The 12722-nt window shown below is 59.3% G+C and overlaps 1 protein-coding gene across 1 annotated transcript in view; it reads left to right on the forward strand.

Annotated features, from left to right (window-relative positions):
• ASS1 (argininosuccinate synthase 1) overlaps positions 1-12722 on the forward strand; it is a 52353-nt gene that overhangs the window by 13658 nt on the left and 25973 nt on the right. Inside the window, exons 6-9 of the mRNA XM_047700278.1 lie at positions 5073-5129; positions 7144-7218; positions 10441-10511; positions 11045-11075. Of these exons, the coding sequence (XP_047556234.1) occupies positions 5073-5129; positions 7144-7218; positions 10441-10511; positions 11045-11075 (234 nt within the window). The remainder of the gene's footprint in view (positions 1-5072; positions 5130-7143; positions 7219-10440; positions 10512-11044; positions 11076-12722) is intronic.

The following is a 12722-nucleotide window of genomic DNA, read 5'->3' on the forward strand; positions in this document are numbered from 1 at the left end:
ATGGGGATTAGCACCCACCTTAGTGACCTCAACCTAACTCCATCACCTCTATAAAGACCCTATTTCCAAATAAGGCCACATCCTCAGGTACTGGTAGCTGAGGCTTCAACTTCTCTTCTGAGGGGGGACACAACTCACCTGTGGTGCACCCCCGACTTCCAGGCCCCACGTGGACAGTGCAGACTGAGACACAGCCCTGTGGGACTCCAGGCAGGAGAGCCCTTAGCGCCCTATCCCACAGGGGGGCCGTGCTCCAGAAACAAGAGTCCAATGTTGGCAACTCTTGAGCAATGTTACTCTGAAGATTGTAGTCTTGGGCTCTCAACATCACTGGACACCAAGCCAATAGCCCAGTCCAGGACTTGGCTCCCTAACAATCCCACCATCAGTAGACTGCACACCTCCCAGTGACGGAGAGCTCACTACATTACCGGCACCTTCGTGCTAACCTGACCCAGGCTCTGGCTCACTGGGATTTAAAGACACTTGCAGCCTCAATTAGGACCAAGGACATGTGACTGGAGGGTAGCCTTGCAAACCAGGGTGACACCAGTTCATGTCTCTGAGAGCTCATGTGTTCATTCATTCGTTGGGCCGTAGGTCAGCAAGATTCTGCTGGGCCTCTAGAAAGGGCTGGACATGAGCTGGGTCTGGCAATGGTGTGGAACTCTTGGGCTCCTCCTGCCCTCAGGGACAGGAGAGGGGATGCGTGATAAGGCGGCTGCAGGAGCAGCGGGCAGGGAAGGGAGGGCTGGTTATAGACATTGGCTCTGCAGGATGAGAAGGGTGTGCCCGGCAGAGGGATCCGTCCGTGCAAAGGCTTGGAGCCAGGAGCCTTGAACTACGGCCTCCCTGGGAGCATGGAACCAGAGCCGGCTCCATCAGGGCTGGCTTCATATTGAAGGCCTACAATTTGGAGCACAGGGGGGCCCCAGGCCAGATGGGGGGCCCCCGGTGACTCCCCCAGTGGTGTGTTTGGGATTGTTCTGGACTCAAATGGTGAGCTTCTAAGGAAGAAGGGAACTGGCAGGTTTCTCACCCAGACCCGTGGCCCTAGCGCCCACCGACAGCCTAGTCATGAGCACCTTTGGAGCAGGAGGCCAAAGCCGGGCTCTTTGGACAGGGTTGTGCGTGTCGCCTTCCACTGGAGAGCTGTAGGGCAGGGTGGAGGGGAACCCAGTGGTCCAGGACTCAGGGCTTAGGGCCCATGCAGTTGTGTTCAGATCGTGGGTCCCCTGCTTTTGGGCTGTGTGACTTCACCCCCCACGAGTCTTCATTTCCTTTAAAATGGGAGGAAAGTGGAACTAGCTCTTGGAGCAGTTTGGGAGCAATGAGCAAGATAATTGCAAAAGTGCTCGGCACAGGGCCGGGCGTGCAGGGACTGCTCAGTTCATTCTGGACTGGAGGGGACTGCCCCACTCGTCTGAGGGTCAGATCTGTACTGGGGACTCCTGCGGACAGAGGAAGGTCAGTGAAAACAGAAGTGAGTGCGGAATAAAGAAGCTTCCCAGCCATCTCCTTTGCCCATATTGAAATGGGTTGAGCAGTGAGCTCCCTGTTCCTGGAGATGTTTAAGCGGAGGCCGGATCAGGATTCTGGAAGGGCTTGTGCCCAGAAAGAGTCCCTCCAGTGCTAGCCCCAGGTCTGAGAATGGATGGCATTCAGGGCTGGTGGAGTGAATGTGTGCATGTGGAGGGTCTGGCCCTGGTTTGGGAGATTCAAGGGTCTTGGGAGACACACACCCCTACCCTAGCCTCCCCAAAGCTGCCAGTAGCCACCTGCTGCTGTGTGCGCTTCTCAGTTTGACCACAGGAGGGCACCAGAGGCTTGGCTTTGAGGTCTTGGAGAAAAGCAGCTGGAAAGGCCACCACCCCCCAGGGTCCTAGGGTCCTACGTGGGTCCACAGAACTCGGGTTCCGAAAAGAACACCCCCTCCAGACGTTCTTTGGCCTCCGAGACTAGAGGTTGGAAGGCCATGGGAGGGGAGTGCTACCCTGGATCTCTATCTCCCCTGGGATTATTGGGCAAGACATACTGCTGTGCCATAGTTTCCCCTATTTACAGAAACGGGGAAAGCCACCCCTGCAAAGTCTCTGGAGACAATTTCCTAGAACTGAGGGGTGTGAATAGGGAGAACCCAGGCATGCCCGGGGTGGGGTCCAGAGAAATGCCAAGTTTGCGGCAGGAAGGAAGCAGGGAGAGGAGCCGGTGGCCTGCCGTGGCTTATGGCATGGTGGCTGGGGGCCAGCGTCTGTGACTTTACATTCCGGGAGGTGAGTTTCTGGAGCAAGTGTGGGTGGCTTGTGGCCCCGGTGGAGGAACCGAGGCCGGGGGGTGAGGCTGGCAAGCCCAGAGAGATACCAGAGGACCCTTGGCAGTTTTTGGCAAGGGGGTCACAGTGCAGAGAAAGCTGGAGCATTAGCAGACGGCAGGGGCTCCCCCCACAGGTGGAGAAGATTCTGGCGTGGCCAGTTCTGAGGCTGCGGCCTTGTGGAAACTCAGCCCCTAACCTCTCCCAGCTCCTGAGTTGCTGATGGAGGAAACCAGGGCCTCGGGAGCCCCCGTCCAACCTCCCAGAAGTCGCATTCACGTGTGTGTTCATTCACTCCCCGAGGATTTATCCAGCACTGGCCCTCCTCCATGCATGGGCTCCGGAGGGCACCCAGGAACTTAGGAGCCCTAACCCAGCAGGGGGCTGAACACCAGGGGAACAAGAGTTAGCCAGTGACACCAAGGGGGAAGGGCACCCCAGGCCACAGGAACAGCCCTTGCAAAGGCCTGGAGGTGGGAGGCAGAGTCCCTCCCAGGGCCCAGCCAGACAGCACCTGCTACAGAGCTCAAGCTGGGGTTCACCCTCCACACCCCACCCTGTTCCCTCCCTCGTGGAGAGCCGCACAGAAGCTGGGGTAGCCCTTCTGGGGCCTTCTCCCCCCAGTTTGGGAAGAAGGGCCTGGAAATATGAGCCAGACTTGGGCAGGGGTACGGGGAGCAGTTTTGTAAAAGGCGCCATCTGTATGGTTAGCCCAGGAACAGATGGGCGGACCCCCCACCCCCACCCCCAACCCCTCCAGTCCCTGTGGGCGCTGCACCCACACTTACATACGCCTGCATGTGTATCAGCACGTGGACACACATGGTGTGGAGGGTGCCCTACCCCGCTCTCCTGCCCCGGGGGAGCAGCCAGGAGCTGCCCTGGCGCACGGGGTCCTGGGGCTCGGTGGGCGGGGGGGACTGGACCCACCTTGGCTCTTCATCTGGGACAGAGTTTGAACCAAGGGAGGCTGTTTGGCGTCTGGGAGGGTCTCTGACTCTGGAACAGATGGGTGTCCCCATGTGGGTCTGAATGGGCAGACAGCCGCCCAGCAGGCCTGTCCAGGGAAGCACAAGCTGCCATTGTACTAGGGGAACATGAAGCCGTGGGGGGAGAAATCACCAGGAGATGCAGCACCCTGTGCTTTCCAAGTCTGACATGGATCTGCCTTTTGTTATAGCTGCCATTGCTAGAGGAACTGGGCAGGCACCTGTCCCTGGCTGGGCCTCAGGTTCCCCACCTATAAGGTGGGGATAATAATAGAACCTACTTCCGGGGGACTGCTGTCAGCTGTAAGGACTCAATGAGTTTAAGTCTGGAGCTCAGACCCGTCACCTGAAGGTGAGGTCTTAGGACAGAAATGTCTGTTGGCTGTGTGACCCCAGGCACGTGACAGCACTCCTCTGAGCCTCGCTCTCGTCATCGGCAAGCCGGGGTGAATACCCCACTGGCCCCACGTGGCTCTACCCCCAGTGACAGCGAGCGCCTCGTGGGTGCTCACGCCAGGGCTGGGTCGGTGGGCAAGTGGGGTGGCAGGTTTGGCGCAGCTCCACTCCTCCCACCCCCGAGAGGCACAGAATGGCGGGGTTGGGGGACAGCCTCAGTCCCTGGGCTCCTGGCTCCTCCGCCGAGAGGGGCTGAGATCTGCGCTTCCATGCCGCCTGACAAGACTCTGGAAAATAACATGTCATTCCCGCCGCCGCCTCGCTGGGCCCGTGCAGTTTTCACAGTAGGCGAAAGGTCCCTCTGTTATTTCCACAGCTTAAGTCCCCCCTCCGGGTGCCGAGCTGATGGGAAGCAGGCAGGACGCTGGCAGCCCTCGCGTCTGCGCGCCAGGGAGGGGGGGGGGGTCACACGAGGCTTCCTTCCTCAGCGGAGGACGTGGGTGCAGAGAGGCCGGGCAGCCCTTGGGGGTGGGGGCTGGGGGCCCTTGAACTAGTCCCTTCTGCTGGGACCTCAGCTTCCCAGAGCAGAGCCGAGGATAAAGGGCCCTCAGTGGTCCCCTGGTTCCACCCATTCCCCGCCAAGTGGCAGCGATTGTAGATGGGGAAACTGAGGCTCGCCAAGGCAACAGGCTTCCCAGTTTTATGGATATGAGGAGTGCAAGCACCACGGAGCCCCAGCCCCAGATTCCGTCTCTGGATTGGGGTGGATGAGGCCAGGCGGGGAGGAAAACTTGAGGAAGAGGCCGAGGTGTGGGCAGCTGGGGGTTGCCTGGGGAAGGACCGGGATCTCAGCGGGGCCAGACCCCCAGCCTCAGGCACACGCACGCCCCCTGAAGTGTGTACATACACGATGGTACGTGTGGGTGCCCTGCCGTATCCCCAAACGCCTGTGTCCCCGTCCTGCCCACACGCCCCCGCATACACATGCCCCCCCCCCGTACACGCACACGTCACACAGCACGATGTGCACAGAAGTCGAGGCAGTCACCGCCGGGCGCATGAGCCGGGCCCACAAGCATCCTGTCCCGCACACCTGCACGCCCGGGGAGCCCTGTGTTCCCGTCCTGACTCTGCCTGGAAGGCAGGAGCTGGGCTTTCCCCTCTAAGACCAACCGTCATTTTTCAAAAAGTAGTACGCACCGTGGAGGGTTTCGACGTCGGGGGTGAGAGGAGAGCCATGCAGTGGGCCTGCCCTGAGCAGCCCCCCGGGTCAGTGGTCAGCAGTCGTGAGGGGTAGCTCCTGCCTCCCGGACCCCCAGGCCCCCACCCCCGCCCCTGTGCTATGGCTCCTGACCACCCCCTGCTCCGTGTTCCAGGGAAATGACCAGGTCCGGTTTGAGCTCACCTGCTACTCACTGGCCCCTCAGATTAAGGTAAGATGCTGCCCTCCCCTCGGGGTGGGTGCTGGGAGCTAAGGTCCCTGCGTGGGGCGGAGGGCCGGGTATGGAGTTCGGCAGTTTCCACAGACAGGGACGGAGGGCACCTGATCCTCCGGGTAGGTGGTGCCCGTCTTGATGTGGGGAGACCGTGGGCTCATGCCAGATGCAGGGGTCCAGCACTCTCTCTGACCATCAGCCCCTCCCAGAGGTACTACCTAGGAGCCTGGGGAGATGAGAACGTGGGACAGAAAGATATGGCGCCTTCTGGCCAGTGTCCTTGGTGTTCCTGGATTTAGCTTTTTGGGTGCATTGCTGCCCTGTTTCTGGGGTGCTCATAGCCCACTCAACCCTGGTTGGGGTCACCCAGCTAAGGCCCTAGCTCTGTCTGTCTGACCCCCAGCATCCTGGAGCCCTTTCCTGGGTGGGAATCACCTGGATCCGGGGGAATCAACCGCCCCTGCCCATCCAGCCTGACCTTGGCCCTGGGTCTGTGTCCCTCTGTCTGTCTATCCACTCCTTCTTTCCTTCCTTCCTTCCTTCCTTCGGTATGCACCAGGCACCCACTCAGTGCAGGCCCTGGGCCAGGCTCCAGGCATTTAGAGCCACAGTGTGTAACCGATGTGAGCCCCATGGGTGATTTAGATTTTTCTAGCAGCCCCGTTAAAACAAACAAACCAAAAAGAAAATTAAAAAAAGATAAAAAGCAACAGGTGACCTCATTTTAATACCATATTTTACGGAACCCTGTGTACCCGAATAGTCTCATTCAACCTGTCATGGAGATGAAAACATCCTTCGTGAGCTGTGTTCCATTCCCGTCCCAAGTCTTTGAGATCCGTGGCAGCCCATCTCGGGTGGCACCGGCCACATCGCTGGCCCCAGGGGCCATGGGTGGCTTGTGCCACCGGACTGGGCCACACTGGCCTAGGTCTAAGCTCCTCAGAGGTCACTTGGACCTCAGGCTACAAAAGATTTGCCTTCTAAGCTCTGACAGGGCCCTCGGGGAGGAGGGGGGTCCCTTCCTTTTCTTTCTTTCTTTCTTTCTTTCTTTCTTTCTTTCTTTCTTTCTTTCTTTCTTTCTTTCTTTCTTTCTTTCTTTCTCTTTCATGTTTTTTTAAGTGGAATATCTTTCCCTGTCCCTTTAACCAGCCGCAGCGTCTTGCTGGCTGGGAGTGGCCTGGAGCTAAGGCGCTTCAGTGATCCCTTCGGACCCCAAACACTGGGCAGCTGAGAAGTCCTCAGAGGTGGCCTCGAGCTGGCCACCTGCAGACGGGTGGCCACGGGGGCTTTCTCCTGACCCCCACTCTCTAGTTTCCCACAGTAGCTTGGGGGGCCAGGTGTCCTGTTTCTGAATCTTTGTCCATAGAGGGCAAGCCAGGGGGGAGGTGGAGGGCCGCAGCTGGTCTCTGGGAGCTCCCAGGGCTGGGTGGGGGCTCTTCCTAGGGACCTGCCTTTCCACCTCCAGGCTGATGGAGCCCCTGTGAAATGAGCTCAGTGCCCCCAGTCAGGCTCCCACTCCCCCTCCTTCCTCACCCCGAGCGGCTCTGGGGAGCAGAGGGAGAGAAAGCAAGAGGAATGGGTAGAGAGCACCGTCTGTTGTCCAGGCCCCCTGTCCCGGAGCAGGGGTGTCCGCTCTGTGCATCCCCCCTGAGTCCCCAGGCCATGGGAGTGGGTGTACTAGCCCTGCCAGCAAGAAACATGAGGCCTGTCAAGGTTGAACCCCAAGTCTCAGAGAGACGGAAGCCCAGAAGGACAGGGACCCAACTAGGGGACGCAGGGCCTTCCTGCCACGGAGCCCGGGCCACCCCCAGTGTAGCCGGTCCTGTCCTTCCCCTGCCTAGTGGGGCACCTCTGCCTGGCCCACATGGGCTGTACCCTCGCTGGAGACCCCAGGTGAGCAGTGGGTGTCCCAGGCCCCTTAGCACAGAGGCCAGCTCTGCCGGGTCAAGGGCCCACAGAAGCCAACATCTGGGCTCTCCCGCCACCTGACCCCTTGCCCCGCATCCAGGTCATCGCCCCCTGGAGGATGCCCGAGTTCTACAACCGGTTCCAGGGCCGCAATGATCTGATGGAGTATGCAAAGGTATGGCTGCGACTCCCCAAACACCCCCAGCCCTTGCCTGCTGCCCCCAGGGGCATAGCCCTCTTGAGGGGCTGACCGGACCAGTCGCTCCAGGCTGGGGCCAATCCCCGTTCGGGGGATGGTAGGAGGTGGTGGGGGGTGGGGATACTGAATTTCTGCCTCAGCTGACCCCGCCCACTGCCGCTCGGTGGCACCTGTTCCCGTAGGGCTGCCCCCCCCCCCCCCCAGCAGAGGTGCGGTCACTGCCTGGGCTGAGCATCTCCACGGAGAGTCCTCAGTCTGCCTCCCCTTCTCCTGCAGCCCCTGTGGGAGGTGTGAGGGAGGTGCTCTCTGGCCGGCAATTACCGGGCTGCTCATTGTCCCCGGCTCTCTGCCGGGGACAGGTAGGCGCTCCAAGGGGCCGTGGCAGACAAAGGCTTTTGTGGAGCCAGCCCTTTTGAAGTACAAGTTGCAATAAAACATATTAGAAGTTTTGCATCAAAGGTCCTTAGCCGCTCCCCGGGGTCCCTTTCTTTTTAGTGACTCCATGGCAGCCCTTGACAAACAGCCTCAATCAATCAGATGGGGGAAAAGCAACTCGGTGCACACACCAGAAAATTGCTCGGGTTTTAAATAGCAGTCACCGGGGCTCGCTGTGAGCTCCTGCAGCCGCCAAGGTGCCGCGTGGCAGGGGACGCGGCGGGGACCCAGCCCGGTCCCGGCCGCCAGCATCCCATTAAGACCTGGAGGGCTTGGAGGAAAGATCTCCTGTACCATCTGTTGTTTTATTATTAAGAGGGGAGTTTACAAGAGCAAGCCCATATGTTGCCAAACAAATTGTCAAATCGCAGAGCTATTAAGAGAACCGGGGTGGAGGAGGCTTCCCACCCCCCTTCGTCTCCTTGAGACAGAATATGGAGCCCGGTTCATCTTTAAGAATAATGAATTGGAACCCCCGCCCCGTCTCCATTCTCATGACGGCACTCCTGGTTCAAGAGAGGGCCGGGGTGACCCGTGCCTTGCCCTTCGTTTCCGTTAAGCCCCAAACAAAAGCGACTCCTGGTTTTGTCCCAGCAAAGATGAATTTCAGGCGTGTTGTGGGCCCTCCTTCCCAGATTTTGGGGGAGAGGTCCCTTCATGGAGCTTCCATCCCCAGTAATCTTGGAAGAGGAAAGCACGGTGAGGAGAGGGGCCCTGGGGGGGTGCGGGGGGCGTGGGGGGGTCCAAGGCCTCGGAGCCTCCCTGGACGGCTGGTACTGTATTGAGCTCTGGGGAACCTGAGCACACTCAGGGAGGCCGCGTCTCTGCACCCAGGAAATGCCCAGAATGACTGAGCAGCAAGCGGGCTTTGTCCAAAATGCAGAATCAGACCACTGATTCTGCCAAGACAGAAATCGATGGCACTTTGAAAACCCCCTGCTTTCAAGACCTGCAAGTTGCCAAGGCCAAAAGGTGTGGTAGGAGAGCCACACACACATTCACTCCACTCCTCCCTACCCCATCATCCTGTCGTAAGCATCGTCACCGTAATTAATTTCTTTTAAAAGGCCAGCGTAGGAGGGAGGGGGCTGGAAGACAGGGCCGTTGCCCGTGTACTTGTGGGAAGGTGGTTGTGTTTTCTGTTCTCAACTGCAGTAAGAGTTTCTTGATGGGGGTGGTGTGCGGGCGGGGACAAAAATCTCTCTGGTCAAGGGACTATTTCTGGTGTACATGTGTGTCTCTTGCTGCCGAGGAGAGCTGCCCAACCTGTCCCTCCCGCCTTCCTCCCTTCCTCCTCTACTTGCTCCCACCATGACAGTGGAGGCCCAGTGGGAAGGAAGGCAAAAGTGTTTCCAAGCCCCCCCCCCCAAAAAAAAGGCTGCGGGGAACCCATCTGCTGGCTCTCTGGGCCCCCAGCCCTGGGGTTCCAGCTCTTGCCCGAAGTCCTGGTCGCAACTCTGGGGGGATGAGTGCCCCCCCCAATATTGAGCAGCCTCTAAATGAGGTGTCCCTGTTTGCGCATGTGGTTTAAATTGAAGAGTACACAAATCCCAGAATAGACTTGGACTATCGACTATCTTTTAAAGCAATTCCCCAGGTAAAGCTTAAAAAAAAACAAAAACAAAAACACATCTGGAGGGTTTTAGCTTCATTTATTTTGAAATCTTAAGGTGGTGGGTGACGAAGGAAACCTGGAGGAGGCTGGAGTCCTCCTGTGGCGGGACTGAGGGCAGATCATGGGTGGCCCCGTCAGGAGAGACGGGGTGATGCTGGTGGGGGCTACAGGGACCCGGGCTGGCCAGGTTCTAGGACCATGGGTTGGGGTGGGGGGCAAGGTGTGAAAGGGGCTTGGGAAGCAAAGCGTCCGGTCTCACTGCCTTACGGAGGCCTGGTAGGGCCACTTAGCTGCCTTGTGCCCTATAAGAAAGGGGAGGGGAAAGCAGAATGTAATGTGCACGTTGGATTCCAACCAGGTGTCAAGCCGGGACAGCACAGGGGGGCTAAGGGGTCAGCCTTGTCCTTAATCCCAAAGGCTGAGTGAGGTGGGCCTTCGGAGTGATCGCCAACACCCTTCAGACCCAGGGTCAAGGTTGGGATGAGTTTTCTCCTTGAACAATGGATTGAACCATTTGGGAAGCCAGGAGTAACTGGAACCACTAGGGGAGGCTAGAGCCGGTAGGGGGTGTAGCTGGGATGTTCCTTAAAGGGTTGCAGAGTCATGTGGTGATTGTGCAAGGCAGGGGGACAGGAGTGGCTCCAGAACGTGCCAGGCGGGTACCGTAAACAGGTGCCAGGAGCTAGAAGCCCTTTCCCCAGGTGATACTGAGTACCGTGCAGGCGCGCACCTCAGTTGAGATCTACGGTGGAAGTTTGGGCCCTTCCCACCCCCCAGCTCATGGGGTCGCAGAGGGGCGGGGTCAGCAAGTGGGAAGCCTCTGGGACACTGCCTGGCACACCCTAGTGCTTCAGGGCCCATGAAGTATAGACTCAGATAATCTTCTTCTGGAAGGAACCTCCAAGGTCAGTGTCTACTCCATGATATCTTAGATACAGCCTTGTAGTTTCTGCACATTCTTGCTCATTCCCCAGGCAGCCAGGGGTGTGGGGAGGGGAAGGGGATGGAGGGGTGCCGGTCTCGACTGCATGAGGACCAGAGTTTGAGGAATGTCCGCAGCCTCATAAGAAAACCAAGGCAGCTGGGCGTGGCTCTCAGGCCACCTTCAAGCTGCCTCACGCTGGCCCCGTGTCACTTCTCACCCACAGCAACACGGAATCCCCATCCCGGTCACCCCCAAGAACCCATGGAGCATGGACGAGAACCTCATGCACATCAGGTAAGCGAGACGTCCCACCTGTGCACTGTGCTGCCCCACATCCGGGAGCACCTGCCTCCCCAGAGCACCTGTAGCCTTGGTAGTGGTCCCTGCCTGCCCCTCACCCAGCGCTCCCTGCGCTGCTGCTCACTCCCTGCAGGGCTGGGGCCGGGTGGGGGGTGGTGTCAGGGGGTAGATAATAGGCACCTGCCCTTGGCTGGGGTATCAGGGAGGGCTTCTCAAAGGAAGTGACATTTGAGATGAAAACTTCAAGGATGAGAAGGGACTGACTGTCCAAAGTACGAGGGGGAGAGTGTGTTTAAAGCAGAGAGAACAGCATGTATGAAGCGCCCCCCACCTCCCCATGGGAAGCCCCTGGCCCCTTCTTGTAAGCTGCAGTGTCCACAGCCAACTGTGGGAGCCCCAGAATGTTCTGGGCGGGGTTAGCTGCAGTTGCTCTGCCAGAGAAAGAAGGGCAGACCAAGCTTATGTTGGGGAGGGTGTCTCCCTGCCCCTCCCCACCTGATCCCCTGCCTTCCTCTCCCCCCTTACAGCTATGAGGCTGGAATCCTGGAGAACCCCAAGGTAAGCCCCCCACCCCCGCAGTCTCCTGTGAACGGGGCTACCCGTCTTTGGTGGTAGCGACTCCACTCCATGCCGATGCTGTCTGATGTGATTGTAGCCTAATTTGAAATTTCACGGGGGCCGGGTGTGGGCCTGGGGCCGACCCTCCCCCCAACCCCCCCCCCCCCACTCCACGCTGCTGCTGCGTTTTGAGACCCGCCCCCCCACACTCTTTCTAATTGCCACTGGGATGAATAGGGGAAGGAAATATTTCAGGGCAGCATGGAGAGAGTGTGTGATTGTAAGACAATAAAGAAGCAATTAGGCAGATGAGACACTTGTGGGAGGGCCCAGCCTGTGCCTACCAGCTCTCAGGCTGCTCCTGCTGCACTAGGGCTGGGGGGTGGGGGGGCCGGTGGCACCGATTAGAGCCTCAGGACCCATTTGTCTGGGTTTGTGTTCCGCAGCCGCCCCAGGCAGGCCGCCCTGATCCCCTGTCCCCAACCTCGTAGACTGGCCAGGCTGGGCCTCGGCCCTGTTTGAAGTTTAGGATTTCTGTCCCTGGGGGGGTTTCCCTTTGTATCTCCCCCTGCCACCGTGGGAGATGGGGTGGGGGTGGGGGTCCGGCAGGACGAAATCCACCCTGGGAAGAGAAAAATCTCTTTGTCCCTGAGGGAATGTGTCTCTGTTCCCTGGCTCAGCCCCACACCCAGGGCGGCTGGTTTGGGGGTGGGGTGGGCTGCTTGTCTGACGTTTGGGAAGAAGTGTGCTCGGGCAGCTGGGCCTAGGGGATCCAAGGAGGCCAGCTGGAGGGCAGGATGCCCCGGTGGTGTTGGGGAGGATGGGAGAGCTGGAGCCTGGCCCGGGGGTCCTGGGTTGGCTCCAGGAGGGACCCAGCCGCCCAGTCAGCGTTGGTGACAGTGAAACAGCTACCAGCAGCCGATTCTGGGACGAGGCCTGGGTTTATAGCATTTTCTTGGCTTACTTTCTTCGGCTGCTGGCTGTACGCGCTCTCATCTTATGGGCGAGGAAACCGAGAAACCAAGGCCCAGAGAAGTGACTCGCCCCATATCTCTCAGGAGCCGGGCTTCCTGCCTCTGCGGTGCCCCCCCAATGCCGCGCTGCCCCCCGCCCCTCCACCCCATGCTCCACTCTGCCCAACCGTGTCACTCAAGAGAGCCCGCACCCTTGCCCCCTGGGGGCTGATGGCCCCATGGGGCTGCTGCCTGCTGGCCACAGGTTTTTCCAGTTCATGCTCTGCTGACCCCACGACACTCAGGCCAGCCACCCCTAATTAGCCAGTCAGTCAGCACCGAGGGGGGCGGGCGAGGCTGAGCCCTACAGAGGCCAAGCTGCACACTGGCCGCACAGGCCGGCTGTCGCTCTACCCCCTCCCAACATCCTGTAGCTCTCTCACCAGGACTGGGGGAGCAGAGGCGCGGCCAGAGGGGAAATGGCCCCTGGGGCCAGGGCTGGGGGTCCAGATGGCTCTGTGACCCTGGGCAGGTTTTTCCCTTCCGGCCTCCTGTCTCAGGAAGGCTGTGGTTGGATGAGTCGGTGCCAAAGAGAGTCTTTTCAAGGATTCTGCAATCGATCGATCAAGGTGGGAAGGTTGATACATCAGTCACCCTGAGATAAGAAACCAGGTCTGCATCCTGACGCTTCCAC

This window comes from Lutra lutra, chromosome 13 (assembly GCF_902655055.1).
Source record: "Lutra lutra chromosome 13, mLutLut1.2, whole genome shotgun sequence".
Classification (NCBI taxonomy): domain Eukaryota; kingdom Metazoa; phylum Chordata; class Mammalia; order Carnivora; family Mustelidae; genus Lutra; species Lutra lutra.